Raw genomic sequence first — 19,980 nt, 5'->3', positions numbered from 1 at the left:
GGTGGCATTTAACAGTGCACTTGAAAGACAGAATTTGGGCTGACAGAAATTGTGTTATTTCCAGAGATACGAACAGCATGTGGGCACATTCCAAAAATCATGAGAGGGCCAGTTTTGCTAAAGCATATATTCTGAAAATAGTAGTTGGTTGGGCTCATGGGTAGATTGAGATTTTTATGGAGGGTCTTCAGAGTGGCGATCAGTAATCCCTATTTAATTCAATAGGCAGTAGGGAGCCACTGCAGAATTATGAACCAGGAGGGGAAGTGAAATTCATCTAGTGTCCAACAGGATGAACTGAAAGAAAAAGGAGGCAGTGCCATTGGGTAGGAAGTTTCTCATTTGGCCAGATGCAAGGTAGTGAGGTTTCACATGGAGGGGCAGCAGTGGGAATAGTAAGATGAGAATAATATAAGGGATTATTCCTGGTACCTCGTAAGTATCCAGTAAACAGTAGATGGTGGAAGGAAGGAAGGAAGCAGTTAATTTCCGGAGGAGAACCTATAGAACTTGGCAGCTTGATTGGATGTGAGGGATAAGAGATATTTGCTGAATAAACAACCTAAAGGTAGAATTGTTTTTATTTGGTCCATCATAGAAGAAGTGTCAGCTTGCAGGAAATTTAGATCATTGTTTTCTTTGGATTTCAGGTTACAGATTCTTCATTCATTCAACCACGGAAATAGCAAAACAGAGAAAGTACTTGCCCTGACGCTGGGAATCAGATAGTAAGCAAACAAGCAAGCAAATATATCATATGTCAATGGTGATGAGTTAGGGGGTGAAATGAGGGCGTTCTTAGGGTGCAGGGAGCAAGGAGGCGAGGGAAGGCCTCCCTAACAATAAGATGACATATGAGCAGAGATCTGAACAAAGTGAGGGAGCCAGCCATGCCGACAAGTAAAGGAAAGCATTCCAGACAGGGGATTGGTGAGTGTCAACATCCTGAGGTGGGATCAGCCAGGCCTATCACATTCCAGATGCAGCAAGGAGACCAGTATGGCTGGGGCGGAGTGAGCTGGGGAGAGAGTGGAGAGGCATGGAGGACCGCACTGGAGGGGGAGCCAGTGGGGGTGAATGTGTCTGGGTCCAGCGTGATGGTGGAGGAGGGAGTTATGTGTATGGTGGGAGGGCATGGGGAAGGATGGACAGATTGGCCAAAATCCCTAATGCAAATTAAAGCCAGTGCCCTCCCCTTTTGTCCCAGAGTTCCTGGGGGCAGTATGCAGATCAGCACTCCCAAGACCTTGGCTGCATGGGATACCTGATAAACCATTCATGGGCTAACTGCTCCTGCCAGAATTCTGTCAGGTTGTTGATTACATCTCTCCAAAGATGAAAGGGCAGACTCTTGGCTGTTGTGTTGGGCAACTGCATTTACACTGCACAGAGCTCCAAAAGGCCTGGAGCTTCACGCAAGGCACTGCCAGCTGCTGGTAAGTCCCAGCCCTGGCTCTCCTCTGACCCCCAGGCTGTGTTGAGTCCTGTGTGAGGCTGCCCCAAATTCGCTTTTTCTGTTTTTACAGTCTCAGCCTTCACTGGGCTTAAATCCTGGACGCCAAGACCAGGCCAGCACTGCTCAGGGTACCACCCAAAGGGGATCACACTTCTCCCTCCTCTTGGGAAAGCAGCCTCCCGAAACAGAGGGAGGGGACGCTTCCTTCACCTACCCTTTCCCACCAGGCTTGACTACCTAATCCACGTTCTCTCCCGCCCCCACCATTTCTTCTCAATCCTCCTGTTTCTAGAGATTCTAAGTAGACCAGATAGGAAGATCTTGACTCTTGGGGGCCCCTCTCCATCTCTAATGGAGCAGGGCTTCCCTGCCCCTCCCACACCATCAGCCCCGCTGTCCTTTCTGTAGCGTTTAGTCAGCATTCTGTCCTTCCCTGTGTCTCCTAAGCGGAACCGTATTCATGAATTCAATTCTTTTGAAATGTCAAAGCTCTCCCTTCAGAGGAAGTCCATGCTGATTATGGATCACCCTTTCTGAAGGCAGCTGGCTACAGCTTGGAGAAAAGCACCTCACCCCGTTTGTCTCCATGGGTGACGATGGGTCTACTAGGAGCTGAGGCTGGGCTGGAGCCTGTTTCCAAGAAGAGCAGAACAGCTTCTAGACCAGTGTCTCTAGTGCAAGCACTGAGATATTTGGGGACTGGATGCCTCTGGGAATTATCATTTGCCACCGGTGCTTGCAGACATCCTCTCGATGGTTAACTATGAAGTGTACTTAGCCTTATGCCATCTCGCTTAGTCAGCTGACTGTGATTGTTGTCTTTAGATAGAAAAGGTGTGAAGGTCCTCTTTTCTCCCCTCAAGGCGTCACAGGGAGCCACGTGTCCATGGGAACCGTGCGGAAGACAGACACGAACCTCCTCCCACAGAGGAGGGCCACGTGAGGCTCTAGTCCCTCTGTGGGCTCTTGGCAAGGTTGAGGGCCCACACCCTCATGTCAGTGACCCTAAGTACCCTCTTATTCTTGGGAAATTAGAGTAAGGAGTTATATTATCAGGATAGAAGGTAAGCTGCTGGAACAAAGAGACTGCAAAATACAGTACCTTCCACAAGAACTTTATTTTTTCTCACAGCAAAATCCAGAGGCAGGTGGCCCAGAATGTGCTGTCATCATCCCCCAACCAGCAGCCAGGGAGGAAAGACCAGGGGCGCCCACATCCATTTGTTTTCCAGGAGTATTACTGGAAGAACCCATATCCTTTTTTTTTTTTTAAGTCATCATTTTTTTTTAACATCTTTATTGGAGTATAATTTCTTTACAATGGTGTATTAGTTTCTGCTACGTAACAAAGTGAGTCAGCTATACATATACATGTATCCCCATATCCCCTCCCTCTTGTGTATCCCTCCCACCCTCCCTAGCACACCCCTCTAGGTGTGTAGCACAGAGCTGATCCCCCTTGCGATGCAACTGCTTCCCAGTAGCTATCTATTTTACATTTGGTAGTGTATATATGTCAGTGCCACTCTCTTACTTTGTCCCGGTTACCCTTCCCCCTCCCTGTGTCCTCAAGTCCATTCTCTACGTCTGTGTCTTTACTCCTCTCCTATCCCTACGTTCTTCAGAATTTTTTTTTTTTTTTAGATTCTATATATATATATACTAGCATACAATATTTGTTTTTCTCTTTCTGACTTACTTCACTTTGTATGACAGATTCTACGTCCATCCACCTCACTACAAATAACTCAATTTCGTTTTGTTTTATGGCTGGGTAATATTCCATTATATATATATGCCACATCTTCTTTATCTATTCATCTGTTGATGGACACTTAGGTTGCTTCCTGGCTATTGTAAATAGCGCTGCAGTGAACATTTTGGTACATGACGCTTTTTGAATTATGGTTTTCTCAGGATATATGCCCAATACTGGGATTGCTGGGTCATATGGTAGTTCTATTTTTAGTTTTTTAAGGAACCGCCATACTGTTCTCCATAGTGGCTGTATCAATTTACCTTCCCACCAACAGTGCAAGAGAGTTCCCTTTTCTCCACACCCTCTCCAGCATTTATTATTTGTAGTCTTTTTGATGATGGCCATTCTGACTGGTGTGAGGTGATACCTCACTGTGGTTTTGATTTGCATTTCTCTAATGATTAGTGATGTTGAGCATCCTTTCATGTGTTTCTTGGCAATCTGTATAGCTTCTTTACAGAAATGTCTATTTAGGTCTTCTGCCCATTTTTGGATTAGGTTGCTTATTTTTTGGATATTGAGCTACATGAGATGCTTGTATATTTTGAAGATTAATCCTTTGTCAGTTGCTTCATCTGCAAATATTTTCTCCCATTCTGAGGGTTGTCTTTTCGTCTTGTTTATAGTTTCCTTTGCTGTGCCAAAGCTTTTAAGTTTCATTAGGCCCCATTTATTATTTTTTGTCTTTATTTCCATTTCTCTAGGAGGTGGCTCAAAAAGGGTCTGGCTGTGATTTATGTCATAGAGTGTTCTGCCTATGTTTTCTTCTAAGAGTTTTATAGTGTCTGACCTTACATTTACGTCTATAATCCTTTTGTGTACAGTGTTAAGGAGTGTTCTAATTTCATTCTTTTACATGTAGTTGTCCAGTTTTTCCAGCACCACTTATTGAAGAGGCTGTCTTTTTTCTTTTGTATATTCTTGCCTCCTTTATCAAAGATAAGGTGACCATATGTGTGGGAGTTTATCTCTGGGGTTTCTATCCTGTTCCATTGATCTATATTCTGTTTTTGTGCCATACCATACTGGCTTCATTACTGTAGCTTTGTAGTATAGTCTAAATTCCAGGAGCCTGATTTCTCCAGGTCTGTTTTTCTTTCTAAATATTGCTTTGACTATTTGGCGTCTTTTGTGTTTCCATACAAATTGTGAATTTTTTTGTCCTAGTTCTGTGAAAAATGCCATTGGTAGTTTGACAGGTATTTCATTGAATCTGTACATTGCTTTGGGTAGTAGAGTCATTTTCACTATGTTGATTCTTCCAATCCAAGAACATGGTATATCTCTCCATCTGTTTGTATCGTCTTTAATTTATTTCATCAGTGTCTTATAGTTTTCTGCATACAGGTCTTTTGTCTCCTTAAGTAGGTTTACTCCTAGGTATCTTATTCTTTTTGTTACAATGGTAAATGGGAGTGTTTCCTTAATTTCTCTTTCAGATTTCTCCTCATTAGTGTACAGGAATGCAAGAGATTTCTGTGCATTAATTTTGTATCCAGCTACTTTACCAAATTCATTGATTAGCTCTAGTAGTTTTCTGGTAGCATCTTTAGGATTCTCTATTTATAGTATCATGTCTTCTGCAAACAGTGACAGTTTTACTTCTTCTTTTCTGATTTGGATTCCTTTTATTTCTTTTTCTTCTCTGACTGCTGTGACTAAAACTTCCAAAACTGTATTGAATAATAGTGGTGAGAGTGGGCAACCTTGTCTTGTTCCTGATCTTAGTGGAAATGGTTTCAGTTTTTCACCATTGAGAGTGATGTTGGTTGTGCGTTTGTCATATATGGCCTTTATTATGTTGAGGTAAATACCCTCTATGCCTACTTTCTGGAGGGTTTCTGTCATAAATGGGTGTTGAATTTGCTCGAAAGATTTTTCTGCATCTATTGAGATAATCATATGGTTTTTCTCCTTCAGCTTGTTAATATGGTTTATCACATTGATTGATTTGCGTATATTGAAGAATCCTTGCATTCCTGGGATAAACCCCACTTGATCATGGTGTATGATCCTTTTAATGTGCTGTTGGATTCTGTTTGCTAGTATTTTGTTGAGGATTTTTGCATCTATGTTCATCAGTGATATTGGCCATAGTTTTCTTTCTTTGTGACATCTTGTCTGGTTTTGGTATCTTCTTCTTGGATTGATCACTTGATCATTATGTAGTGTCCTTCTTTGTGGCTTGTAATAATCCTTATTTTAACATCTATTTTGTCTGATATGAGAATTGCTACTCCAGCTTTCTTTTGATTTCCATTTGCATGGAATATCTTTTTCCATCCCCTCACTTTCAGTCTGTATGTGTCTTTAGGTCTGAAGTGGGTCTCTTGTAGACAGCATATATACAGGTCTTGTGTTTTTATCCATTCAGCCAGTCTATGTCTTTTGGTTGGAGCATTTAATCCATTTACATTTAAGGTAATTATCAATATGTATGTCCCTATTACCAGTTTCTTAATTGTTTGGGTTTGTTATTGTAGGTCCTTCCTTCTCTTGTGTTTCCTGCCTAGAGAAGTTCCTTTAGCACTTGTTGTAAAGCTGGTTTGGTGGTGCTGAATTCTCTTAGCTTTTGCTTGTCTGTAAAGGTTTTAATTTCTCTGTCAAATCTGAATGAGATCCTTGCTGGGAAGAGTAATTTTGGTTGTAGGTCTTTCCCTTTTATCAGTTTAATTATGTCCTGCAACACCATTCTGGGTTGCAGCATTTCTGCTGAAAGATCAGCTGTTAACCTGATGGGGATTCCCTTATATGTTATTTGTAGCTTTTCCCTTGCTGTTTGTAATATTTTTTCTTTGTATTTAATTTTTGATAGTTTGATTAATATGTGTCTTGGATTTCTCCAAAGAAGATATACAGTTTACCAACAAACACATGAAAGAATGCTCAACATCACTAATCATTAGAGAAATGCAAATCAAAACTACAATGAGGTATCACCTCACACCAGTCAGAATGGCCATCATCAAAAAATCTACAAATAATAAATGCCGGAGAGGGTGTGGAGAAACGGGAACCCTCTTACACTGTTGGTGGGAATGTAAATTGATACAGCCACTATGGAGAACAGAATGGAGGTTCCTTAAAAAACTAAAAATAGAACTACCATACAACCCAGCAATCCCACTACTGGGCATACACCCTGAGAAAACCATCATTCAAAAAGAGTCATGTACCACAATGTTCATTGCAGCTCTATTTACAGTAGCCAGGACATGGAAGCAACCTAAGTGTCCATTGACAGATGAATGGATAAAGAAGATGTGGCACATATATACAATGGAATATTACCCAGCCATAAACAGAAACGAAATTGAGTTATTTGTAGTGAGGTGGATGGACCTAGAGTCTGTCATACAGAGTGAAATAAGTCAGAAAGAGAAAAACAAATACCGTATGTTAACACATATATGTGGAATCTAAAAAAAAGAAGAAAAAAATGGTTCTGAACAACCTAGGAGCAGGACTGGAATAAAGACACAGACCTACTAGAGAATGGACTTGAGGACATGAGGAGGGGGAAGGGTAAACTGGAATGAATTTAGAGTGGCCTGGACGTATATACACTACCAAATGTAAAATAGCTAGCTAGTGGGAAGCAGCCGGATAGCACAGGGAGATCAGCTGGGTGCTTTGTGACCACCTAGAGGGGTGTGCTAGGGAGAGTGGGAGAGAGACGCAAGAGGGAGGACATATGGGGATATATGTACATGTATAGCTGTTTCACTTTGTTATAAAGCAGAAACTAACACACCAGTGTAAAGCAATTATACTCCAATAAAGATGTTAAAAAATATATATATGTGTGTCTTGGTGTGTTTCTCCTTGGATTTATCCTGTGTGGGACTCTCTGTGCTTCCTGGACTTGATTGACTATTTCCTTTCCCATATTAGGGAAGTTTTCATCTATAATCTCTTCAAATATTTTCTCAGTCCCTTTCGTTTTCTCTTCTTCTTCTGGGACCCCTATATTTCAAATTTTGGTGCGTTTAATGTTGTCCCAGAGGTCTCTGAGGCTGTCCTCAATTCTTTTCATTCTTTTTTCTTGATTCTGCTCTGAAGTAGTTATTTCCACTATTTTATATTCCAGGCCACTTATCTGTTCTTCTGCCAGAGTTATTCTGCTATTGATTCCTTGTAGAGAATTTTTAATTTCATTTATTGTGTTGTTCATCGTTGTTTCTTTGCTCTTTCATTCTTCTAAGTCCTTGTGAAATGTTCCTTGTATTTTCTCCATTCTATTTCCATGATTTTGGATCATCTTTACTATCAGTGCTCTGAATTCTTTTTCAGGTAGACTGCCTATTTCCTCTTCATTTGTTTGTTCTGGTGGGTTTTTATCTTGCTCCTTCATGTGCAGTGTGTTTCTCTGTCTTCTCATTTTGCTTACTGTGTTTGGGGTCTCCTTTTCACAGGCTGCAGGTTCATAGTTCCTGTTGTTTTTGGTGTCTGCCCCCAGTGGGTAAGGTTGGTTCAGTGGGTTGTGTATGCTTCCTGGTGGAGGGGACTGGTGCCTGTGTTCTGGTCGATGAATCTGGATCTTGTCTTTCTGGTGGGCAGGAGCACGTCCAGTGGTGTGTTTTGGTGTGCCTGTGAACTTATTATGATTTTAGGCAGCCTCTCTGCTAATGTGTGGGGTTGTGTTCCTGTCTTGCTAGTTGTTTGGCATAGGGTGTCCAGCACTGAATCTTGCTGGTCGTTGAGTGGAGCTGGGTCTTAGTGTTGAGATGGAGTTCTCTGGGAGAGCTCTCTCTGATTGAAATTACGAGGGGCTGGGAGGTCTCTGGTGGACCAATGTCCTGAACTTGGCTCTCCCATCTCAGAGGTTCATGCCTGATACCCGGCCAGAGCACCAAGACCCTGTCAACCACACAGCTCAGAAGAAAATGGAGGGCTTCCCTGGTGGCACAGTGGTTGAGAGTCCGCCTGCCGATGCAGGGGACACGGGTTCGTGCTCCGGTCCTGGAAGATCCCACATGCCGCGGAGCGGCTCGGGCCGCTGAGCCTGCGCGTCCGGAGCCTGTGGTCCGCAACGGGAGAGGCCATAACAGTGAGAGGCCCGCGTATGGGGGGAAAAAAAAAGGGGAGAAAAGAAAAGAAAGAAAAATAAATTAAATGAATAAAGTCATTTTAAAAATATACTATTAAAGTAAAAAAGTAATAAAAACAAGAAGAGAACAACCAAACCAATAAACAAATCCACCAATGATAACAAGCACTAAAAACTGTACTAAAAACAAAATGGACAGACAGAACCCTAGGACAAATGGTAAAAGCAAACCTATACAGACAAAATCACATGAAGAAGTATACACATAGACACTCACAAAAGGAGAAAAAGGAAAATATATACATATATATATTAAAAAAAGGGAAGAGAGCAACCAAATCAATAAACAAATCTACCAATAATAATAAGCTCTAAATACTAAACTAAGATTAACATAAAACTAGAAACAAATTAGACACAGAAAGCAAACCCCAAGTCTACAGGTGCTCCCAAAGTCTTCCGCCTCAATTTTGGGATGATTCGTTGTCTGTTCATGTATTCCACAGATGCAGGGTACATCAAGTTGATTGTGGAGATTTAATCCGCTGCTCCTGAGGCTGCTGGGAGAGATTTCCCTTTCTCTTCTTTGTTCGCGCAGCTCCCGGGGTTCAGCTTTGGATTTGGCCCCGCCTCTGCGTGTAGGTCGCTGGAGGGCGTCTGTTCTTCACTCAGACAGCGCGGGGTTAAAGGAGCAGCTGCTTCGGGGGCTCTGGCTCACTCAGGCCGGCGGGGGAGGGTGGGGGTGGGGGGGAGCGAGGGAGGGGTATGGAATGCAGGGCGAGCCTGTGGCGGCAGGGGCCTGTGTGACATTGCAACAGCCTGAGGCGCGCCGTGCGTTCTTCCGGGGGAGTTGTCCCTGGATCACGGGACCCTGGCAGTGGCGCGCTGCACAGGCTCCCGGGAGGGGAGGTGTGGATAGTGACCTGTGCCTGCACACAGGCTTCTTGGTGGCTGCAGCAGCAGCCTTAGTGTTTCATGTCCGTCTCTGGTGTCCACGCTGATAGCTGCGGCTCATGCCCTTCTCTGGAGCTCGTTTATGTGGTGCTCTGGATCCCCTCTCCTCGCGCACCCCAAAACAATGGTCTCTTGCCTCTTAGGCAGGTCCAGACTTTTTTCCGGACTCCCTCCTGGCTAGCTGTGGTGCACTAGCCCCCTTCAGGTTGTGTTCACACAGCCAACCCCAGCCCTCTCCCTGGGATCTGACCTCAGAAGCCCGAGCCTCAGCACCCAGCCCCGCCCTGCCCCAGTGGGTGAGCAGACAAGCCTCTCAGGCTGGTGGTGAGTGCTGGTCGACACCGATCCTCTGTGCGGGTATCTCTCCGCTTTGCCCTCTGCACCCCTGTTGCTGTGCTTTCCTCCGTGGCTCCGAAGCTTCCCCCCACCTGCCCAATCCCCATCTCCACCAGTGAAGGGGCTTCCTAGTGTGTGGAAACTTCCTCCTTCACAGCTCCCTCCTAGAGGTGCAGGTCCCATCCCTATTCTTTTGTCTCTGTTTTTCCTTTTTCTTTTGCCCCACCCAGGTACGTGGGGAGTTTCTTGCCTTTTGGGAAGTCTGAGGTCTTCTGCCAACATTCCGTAGGTGTTCTTGTAGGAGTTGTTCCACATGTAGATGTATTTTTGATGTATTTGTGGGGAGGAAGTTGATCTCCATGTCTTACTCCTCCACCATCTTGAAGGTCCTCCCTCCCATATACCTTTTGATCACATCCCAGTGGCAAGGATGTAGCTACACAAAGCTGTGAGGTTGCTGGGAAATCTAGACCCTAACTGGGCATCTAGTCACTTAACTAATAGCAGTTGTATTTTTAAGTAGGGGAGCAATAATATTGCATTTAGCAATCTCCAGCACACACTCGTTCTCACCTTCAGGAAACATTTATTGAGTAGCTGCGGCAGGAGAAAGCTTAGATTTTGGAAGTGGGAGACATGTAATATGTGCGAGTGTGTTTCAGTAGTTGTGACGGCAACATGTGAGAGGATATTAGGAGCCAAGATGCTGTGAGTCCCACCTAAGAGAGGGCTGAGGGTGAGTTAGGAAGGACTTCCCAGAGGTGATGCTTTAGCAAAGGTATTCTTTGGCTTCCTCTTTATCTCAGCCTCTCCATATGGTGACACCAACCAGAATAAGCTGCAGTCAGTGTCTTAGTTTGGGTTCTCCCAAGAGCAGAGGTGTATTAGTCTGCTAGGGCCACCATCATAAAGCACTGCAGACTGAGCAGCTTAAACAGCAGAAACCTATTGTGTCACAGATCTAGGGGCTGGAAGTCTGAGATCATGGTGTTGGCAGGGTTGGTTCCTCCTGAGGGAAGGCTCTGTTCCAGACCTCTCTCCTGGGCTTGTAGATACCTGTCTTCATGTTCACATGGCATTCTCCCTCTATGTGTCTGTCTGTGTCAAACTTTCCCCTTCATCTGTAATGATCCTATTTCCAAATAAGGTCACATGGTGAGGTACTGAGGGTTAGGATGTCAACGTATGAATATGGGGGGCATAACTCATTCCACAACAGGAAGCTTGGAAGAAAATCTGAAGCAGAGAAGCTGAGAATCTCCCACAGCCTGAGCTTGAGGTGGGAGCAGACAACAGGCGTAGAGCCATCCACAGCTGTGCTGAAAGCCAGGAGGACCAGGGCGATCTCCTAACATCCCATTAGGAAGGCAGTTTCTTCAAAGATGCTTTTTTCTCAAACCACTTCCCTGACCTGGACTGAACTTTCTCTAATGTGCTAGCCCTCCAGGGGAATTGGAAAAACTGACAGGGTCAATGTGGGTCTCCGTAACACTGCCAGGTACATAGTTTAGCCAGCAGGTTGGTGACTGAAAACACTTTGGATGGGATTAAAAGCCTTCAAGGTATTTCAAACAGTAACTACCTGCTGTGACAGCCAGTAGGGACAATATGTTATTAGAAGCACCATCTTGCAGGTGAGTGAACAACTAAAGTCTTCCAATACCCAATTAGCAACAGCTAAAAAAAATTTTTTTAAGTGTACAGAGATTGAAAATCTGTGCTTAATAGGACCTCTTAGATATTAACTGTAGTGGATGAACTAAATTCATTCACCATATATGTTTTGAGAACCTACTGTGTGCCAGGCACTATTCTAGGTGCACATTGGTGAAGAAACAACAAAATCTTGTCCTCTTGAAGCTTACCTTATAATGCAACTTGTTACCCTCCTGCACTTAATTATGGATATCACTTAAATGATAATATTAAATACCCCATCAAAATCAATATTTCAGACAAGAAAAAGGTTATAGTCAAAAAATTATTCTATGATTCAATTCAAAAAAATTATAATGGTATTTCAGTGGTAGAACTATGAGTGGTATTGTGATTCTTTACTACTTTCTTGTGTTTTTCACATTTTCTTTAATGGACATGTATCCCTTTTATATTGAAAAAAAAAATTAAAGGATAAGGGTGAAATCCAAGAGGCTCCTTGTCTAGCCCAGAAAAGCTAGATGAGTTTTACAAAAAGTACTCCTAACAGAATACAATATATATATGTATGTATATATATGTGTGTGTGTGTGTATATATGTGTGTGTGTCATTTCAACATGTAATCACGTAAGAAAAAAAAAAGTACTCCCAGCAGGCCTAAACTTTGGAGGTAGACAACCTTGAGTTCCGGTCTCAGCACTGCTCTCTTATTAGCTGTGTGACCTCAGATAGGTCACATTTCTTTCCTAATTTTATTAGTATCATAATCTAGAAAAATAATGCCAACCTTGACCTCTCAGAGCTGTTGAGATAAAAGTCTATATAAGCAAACCTGAAACAGTGTTCTGCACATGGTAGGTACTCAATGTTTGCTAGATTGAATTGGGAAAGACCCACTAAGATCAAGCCCAGAGCTCTCATGCACTGCTAGCGGGAATGTAAAACATTACTACCACTTTGGAAAATAGTTTGGCAGTTTCCTAAAAAGTTAAGCATACACCTTACATATATTCCCACCCTCCCACTCTTAGAGATTTACCCAGGAAGAATGAAAACTTTTGTCCAAAGACTTGTGCATAAGTGATCATAGCAGCCTTATTTGTAATAGCCCCAAACTGGAAATAACCTAAATGTCCATGAACAGGTAAATGGATAAACAATCTATGCTATAACCATCCAATGGAATACTACTTGGCAATGAAAAGGAATGAACTATTAATACATGCTTCAATATGGATAACTCAAAAACAATTATGCTAAGTGCAAGAAATGCATAAAATAGTATATACTGTATGATTCTATTTATAAAAAGTTAGAGAAAATACCAACTAACCTATAATGACAGATGACAATTCATTTGCTTCTTTGGGATGGGGTAGGGCACAAGAAAGGGAAGGATGGAAGGATTACAGAGTGTCAGTTAAAAACTTTTGGGGTAATGGATACATTCCTATTTTGACTGAGATGATGGTTTCATGGATGTACCAAAGATAATGAAATTGTACACTTTAAATATGTATAATTTATTATATGTCAATTTCCCCTCAATAAAAAATGTTAAAAAATAAAAAGATCAATCCCAGCACTTCCTTCCCAAGAGGAAGGAAGATCTACCACCTTACTTTTTTTTTTTTTTTCCAGTGCTCAAGGTTTTTATTGGGGGACTGGTTACATGGGCACCCTCTACCTAGTACAAACCAAAATTGTAGAATCCCAGAAGGAAAGCAAGTGTTCAGCATAAACCAAATTGTACAAATAATCGAGGCGCAGAGAGTCCCTCTTATCAGTTAGAGTGTAGGCATCCTTCGTCTAGAACATACCAAAATTCCATGTTCCTAGAGAGAATCTGAGAGCCCATCTTGCAAGCTGGCATTTCTGATCGCAGCTATAGGCCTCCTAAGTATGTTAACTTTTTTCCGCCCACTTAACTAATGAGTTCTACCACTTTTCTTAATCAGTCTTAGACTCTCATAAGGGGAACAGTGAGTTAGGTGACCAGTTGATTGTGAGAATCCACACACTATTTCCCCATGAGCTGTGAGAGTGGATTCACAGCAGGGGAATAGGTTTAAATTTCTCAGTGTAGCCAGTCTGAAGTTATTAAATTTTTAAAGAATGGTATGGATTTCTGTCCAGAACCACAAGACAAAACTGTAAGATAGGGGTCGGGGGAGCTACATTTTTTGCCTGTCTAGAGCTGATGTAACAAGCACGAACATAAATATAAAATGCCTCGTCAAAAAATTAACACCCTAATAATCAGGAAGCTATTTTATCTGGGTGACAAATTTCAGATGATAAAGAGAGCTGCAAATATAACCCACGCTGGTTGATGTGTTTTATTTTTAAGATAAAGGAATGATATTGATGTCACAGTTAAATGTAAACTAGTCAAAGGAGAATCTCTTTGTTTTTTTTACAGAAAAGACTAAATGGTTTTGCCAGGATTAACAATGACAAATAATAAATCCCAGGAAGCAGCAAATGAACTTCAGGACCAAAGCGAAGGACTAGATTAAATAGAGGACTGCTGTAACACCCAGAATCAGAAAGAGAGAATTTGTGCTGAGGGACTAAAGGATATGATTTTGTTTCAGCCTTGGCTGCCACCAGAGGATGGACCCCAGAAGCCCTAAGATAGAAGCAAGAATTCTGGGTTGTTTCGCTAAATATTGTTGGGCATTTGAAAACATAGAGATATTATTCATTAGTGGGATACTTTGGCATTATTTAAAAATCACAGATTTTTTTTTTTTTTTTACTTTTAGAATGACTCTGAGAAAAATTAACAAGTTTTCTCTGTATCATGTTATTAAAAGACACTGGTTTTCTAGGTCATTTTAGAGTTGAGAAAGAATGATTGCTCAAACCTCAAATTCATGCAGTAAGCTTTGTTACTTCCAGCCTGGCCAGAGTGGTATATGAGAAGCTAGAATCATAGATCCAAGAGTGAAAGGGACCTTGAAGAACATCCAAGGACATTATGGGTGCCGGGGATGGCTCACTAGTCACAAAAACAAGGCTGTTTAGCCAAGCCCTATGACTCCAGTATTTAAACGCTAAGCCATCACACAATATCAAAAATTAGGGCAGGTTTTCAGAAAGGACTACGAGGCTATGGGAGAATATAAAACTTAAGAGCGAGGAGTTTGGAGAATAAGGCAATGGCTCTACCTTTCACAGATTTGACCTGCATACATAAACCCCAAGAGAAAAGAGAATAACATTTATTGAGCACCTGCGGTTACCTTGGCACATGGTAGAAGCCTAGATAATTAAGTTAGCATGTGCTCCCACAGAACATATGCTGTTGTAGGGAAAAAACACACAAGCAACTCTAACCCAAGGTCTCAGAGGGCAGCACATCAATGCTATAAGAAAACTACAAAGGGCTCTCTCTGGTGAGTGTGCCATTTCCCTCACCCGAGAGGGATGGCTAACCTCTTGACACCCTTTCTCTGGTTCTGTCGTCTTCTTTTGCTAGGTATCCAGATTAGTTCCTTTACTCAAGCTGACCTCACTTCAGGACGCGTTCAGTATATCCACTCCAGTGAGACCGAGAAGCATTCAGATGCCTTCAGTTTTACGCTCTCCGATGGAGTCAACGAGGTGGGTGAGGAACTTGCTTCGCTCCTTGATGGGTATTGATGCAGCGCCATCATCTTTGATTGGAGGGTGCTGAGTCACCGGTGCTGTGAGAACTTCATTCCCCTCTGCTCTCAGCCCAGGACAGAGGCAAAGAGAACTCTATCTTGCCAGAGAGAACTCACTTCTGGGTTCCTAGTTGGTCAGTCATGCCAGGAATGGTGTGAAAGGGAATGCAGAGAGCGCCTACCTTCTCCTCGGGTGGGTGCTGGGGACAGGTGACCCACCTGCACTTTTCTGCCATGTAGGTGACTCAGACTTTCCACATTACTCTTCGCCCTGTGGATGACTCGCTGCCCGTTGTACAGAACTTGGGGATGCGGGTACAGGAAGGTGTGAGGAAGACCATCACAGAGTTTGAGCTCAAGGCGGTAGATGCAGACACAGAGGTAAGAGTCCTCCCCTGGGTTGTCCGGCCGAATGAGAGGCTGATCTAGTGGCATCTACTGCTTTGCGACAGTGCATCCTGAGGGTGGGGTGGGATGGTGAGTGTAGTGCAAGCATCCTTGAAGGATTAAAAACCAGAACATACCATGGCCTGCTGGAGAAGAGAAACTAAATACATTTGAAATCAAGTTGTTTTTCAACCCTTTCTGAAACCCTAAATACATTTATTCTTTCCTATGATTATGTGCAACAATCATTTTAACATGCTGATTTTTATTATGATCCACAGAAAATTAGGTAGATGACATTTCATGTAGTGTTTTTCTTACTCCCTATTAGTGAACAAGGAATTCCTTCACCTATACACTTTTACCTCCTTTACTGAGACTTCAGTGGGTGACAGCTAATTATTGCAATTTGAGCATTCTCAAAGAACCAGGCTTTACACAGTCAAATAGGGCATGTAGAGACTAAACTCTCCCTCTCCTAATGCTTTCTAATTAAAGTATCTAACATGCTGATATGATTTAGCTTCCATTAAGAGTACCACGCACTTATTAATTAGTCCTATGTATGCCCTTCCCCGTGCCAGCATGCATTCATTTATTTATTCATTCTTTCAGCAAATATTTATTACCCGCTAAGTTCCAAGGTCTGCTCTAGATGCTAAAGACAGCACTGTGAATAAAACAGATGACAGTTCCAGCCTTAGGGAGTTTACAACCTTTGGTTAGGGGGACAGACAATAAAGAATGAAAGAACATAGAATATCATGTCAGATATGATAAGTGCTAGGAATAAAAATAAAGAGACAAAAGCAATAGTGATTGATGGGTATGCTGTTTCAAGCAGAGTGGTCAGGGAACATTTCTCTGAGGAGCTGATATTTGAGCAGAGATAGGAAGAGAAAGAGCAGGCTATGCAGTTTCCTGGGAGAAGCCCTTTCCAGGCAGAGGAATCAGGAGGGCAAAGGCCCTGTAGTCAAGTGTGCTTGGAACATTTGAGTTGTGACACAGCAGCCAAGAGTCTGGACCCCAGTGAACAAACGGGACAGAAGGATGAGGCCAGAGAAGAACCGTGGGACCAGGTCACAGAGGGCCTTCTTGGCCCAGGTCAGGCCTCTGTATTTTATTCCAAGTTGGTGGGAAATCATTGGAGAGTCCCGAGCAGGGTTTTCTACCTCTTTATTTTTCCTTCTGCATGTCACCCTGGAAGCAGCCGTTGGAAATGGGAAATTTGCTTCTGTTCTGATGCATATGAGATTCTATATATAAGAGTTTCGGAAAAGTGTATGTGGGTTGGGGGGAGGGTGAATGGAAAGGAAATGAGTAATTTTAAAAGGTCTAGTTCTTAATCATCCGAAAGGTTAAAAATTCAGGTTTTCCCCTATAACCCTTAATGGGCAACTTTAAACGTCATCTTAAAACAGAAGGCACCAGAATATAAGTTCGATTATAGAAACCAATATAATTTCTCTCCTTAGCTTGATTTTTGCTATCTATAAAGAAAATGCAATCTTTGTTTTATAAATGTCTTTAGGTTTGGCTGCCCTTGACCACCTGTGGCCGTCACTCACACCTCTGGCTTCTGTTACAGAATTCCCTTCTTCTCTTGCCTTTTGCCTCCCTGACAGGCCGAGTCTGTCACATTCATGATCGTGCAGCCCCCGCGTCATGGCACCATTGAGCGAACCACCAACGGGCAGCCCTTCCAGCACACCTCCACCTTCACCATGGAGGACGTCTATCAGAACCGGGTCCGCTACAGCCACGATGGCAGCAACTCCCTCAAAGACTGGTTCACCTTCACCGTTGCTGACGGGACGAATCCCTTCTTTATTATTGAGGAAGGAGGAAAAGAGGTGAGGGGCGAAGACAGTGGAGAGGGAGGCACAGCAAAGCATGCCAGAGGCTGTCTGGAGGCAGAACATGGCCTTTTTAGACCAAGGATAACATTGTTTGAGTTTTGGTTCTGTCACATACTAGTTGGGCCTTGGGCAAATTACTTACCTTCTCTAAGCCTCAGCTTTTCATCTGTAAAATGGGCACAGGAATGATCACCAGCTTCAATTAGCCTAAGGATCAACGGAGGTAATCCATATAAAGTGCTTAACACTGTTGGCAAAGAGTGAGTGCTCAAATAAATGATAGTTATTTTTATTATCACCGCTATTATTTCTCCTCTTCCTTTTCACTCCCCCTTTATTCCTTTCATTTTTCTTTCATCTGGTTTTTCAATAATATCACATGGTTCCAAATTGTCTCCCGAGCCAGCCAGAGTTTCTCTGTCTCATGAAGAATTACAGTCAAGAGTACGGCTTTTGCATCCAAAAGACACTGATTTAAATTCTACCTCTGTCACTTACTAATTGAGTGTCTTTGTAAGTCATTTAACCTTTCTAAGCCTCAGCTTCCCTGGCCGTAAAATGGGGATGATATCTACCCTCCTGATACCCATGGAGCATGTAGCCCAGTACCTCACACAGGAGACATAGGAAATACCTGATAAACTGTGGCTGTAACCATCATTGTTACCATTTTAGGACCAGCGTGTGAAACAGGTGAAGATGATTTTCTTGTGAGGTCATGAAGCTGTTAAGCTTTTCTTCCTTAGGAGAATTGCTTCCCTCTAACATTCAGATGTTCAGGAAACTAAGAGCCCCCTCCCACTACCTTCCCCACCATTTTAACTCATTTTTAGAAGATTTCTTGCAGTATCATAACCCTCCCCTGGGAATAACTGCAACTCTGGAGAAAGGTGGACTCATGGATACCCCTGCATGTCACACAGCTATCTGACTCAGCAGAAGCATTTTAGTGAGCATGTTATCACACCCTGCTGTTTATTTCCAGGATAACCAAGGGGTCAACTTCTTAGGCCTGCAGAGTTTTTTTTTCCCTACTTTGATGATGAATGATTCTTTTCCTGACAGAAAGATCCTCTCATGCTTTAGAAACAAACAGCCTGTGAGACGATCATTCTCAGTTGGCCAAGGTGTCAGTGGGATGGCTCCTGGGATTTCCCTGCCATTTCAGCACCTGCACTGCCTCTCCACCTGGCAGGTCGTCACGTTCATTTTCCCTCTCCCAAACCGTAACTGCTCCCCAGTTAGTTTGATTTTCAGAAGAGAAAAAAGATTTCGGAATTAATCAGCAAGAGGGTCACCTCTATGATAAACATAAAAGGTCACAGCAGATCTCCAGAGGGACCGTGTCATTTTGAAAATGGAAATTATCTAGAAGGAGGGTTGTAGAAGATTGAAACACCAGCATCTTGCTGTCCTGTATGCCAGCTTGCTGTATCTGCTCAGAAACAGGGAGGTGCTGGATCAGACTCCCCATGTATGTTTGAATGTATATGTGTGTATCTGTGTGAGAATGAAGTTATAAACCGAAATTTCTTTGTATTATTCCCACAAACACTTTTATTCTTGATTTCTTCTGCCCCCTTTCCCCATGTAGACAGCTCTCTCTCAAAAAAAAGGAAAGAAAAACAAAAGGAAATCTCTTCCCATGAAACATCTTTTCATATCTGGCAGAATCCTACCTGGAGACTTTGACATTAACATTTTGATTATGAAAATCATGAGAAGTCCGACCAAAACAAAATGGTCGGGCAATTTCTAGCAAGCGTGCCTTCAGAATTAACTTAGCAGGCGCCAAAGCTGATGCGCAGGTGACGTCATTACGTTAGCGTCGGGCGCAGGAGTATTTAAGTGAACCTGAGCCGGCGCAGAGTCGGAAAACTCCGGCGAACCTAAGAATGGCGGGTACGGGTTTGGTGGCCGGAGGGGTTGTGGTGGATGCGCTGACATATTTTCACCGAGGTTATGAAGCGCCTGGTGTGCGGGAAGCGGGAAGCGGCTGCGGCATTGGTGGAGGAGGAAACACGCAGATACCGACCTACCAAGAAGTACCTGAGCCGCCTGAGAGCCCCGGATTATTCCACTCTTGAAACCAACATAATGAGAAATGAATTTGAAAGATTGGCTGCTCGAAAACCAATTCAATTGCTCAGTATGAAACGATATGAACTTCCAGCCCCTTCCTCGTGTCAGAAAAATGACATTACTGCTTGGCAAGAATGCGTAAACAATTCAATGGCCCAGTTAGAGCATCAAGCGGTTCGAATTGAGAATCTGGAACTAATGTCACAGCATGGATGCAATGCCTGGAAAGTGTATAATGAAAATCTAGTTCATATGATTGAACATGCACAGAAAGAGCTCCAGAAGTTAAGGAAACATATTCAAGACTTAAACTGGCAGCGAAAGAACATGCAACTCGCAGCTGGATCTAAATTAAGAGAAATGGAGTCAACTTGGGTATCCCTGGTCAGTAAGAATTATGAGATTGAAAGGACTATTGTACAATTAGAAAATGAACTCTTTCACATGAAGCAGCAACATGGAGAGGCAAACAAAGAAAACATACGGCAAGGCTTCTGAAAAAGACTAATCTGGTGGGTAGAAAGGAAGGCATGTTGGGCTTTCACAGACGATCAGACATCTGAACTGTGAAAAACAACAGCATCTTACGGAAATCATCAGTGGTTAAATGTTTAGAAAGCATAGAATGTGGACTGTTATATTCTGTTTGTACATTTCAGCAAAATAAAAAATTTCAACATGGTGGGAAAAAAATCATGAAAATTTTAACAAGTTATTGAAAGGGAAATATTTTGTTTATTGTTTCACCTCAGGGCAGTATTAAACTCAACTAAAGAAGGCATAGGT

At 42.7% G+C, this 19,980-nt stretch overlaps 1 protein-coding gene and 1 pseudogene across 1 annotated transcript in view; both read left to right on the top strand.

The window, feature by feature from the left end:
• FRAS1 (Fraser extracellular matrix complex subunit 1) overlaps positions 1–19,980 on the top strand; it is a 463,438-nt gene that overhangs the window by 379,408 nt on the left and 64,050 nt on the right. The window contains exons 48-50 of the mRNA XM_029235334.1: positions 14,698–14,822; positions 15,107–15,247; positions 16,879–17,106. Of these exons, the coding sequence (XP_029091167.1) occupies positions 14,698–14,822; positions 15,107–15,247; positions 16,879–17,106 (494 nt within the window). The remainder of the gene's footprint in view (positions 1–14,697; positions 14,823–15,106; positions 15,248–16,878; positions 17,107–19,980) is intronic.
• Positions 19,008–19,872, top strand: LOC114902770 (annotated as a pseudogene).

Source organism: Monodon monoceros, unplaced genomic scaffold, assembly GCF_005190385.1.
Source record: "Monodon monoceros isolate NGI ecotype Baffin Bay Population unplaced genomic scaffold, NGI_Narwhal_1 Super_Scaffold_20, whole genome shotgun sequence".
Lineage (NCBI taxonomy): Eukaryota > Metazoa > Chordata > Mammalia > Artiodactyla > Monodontidae > Monodon > Monodon monoceros.
Note: the sequence above shows the minus strand (reverse complement) of the source record. Positions and strands in the feature narration are given on the sequence as shown.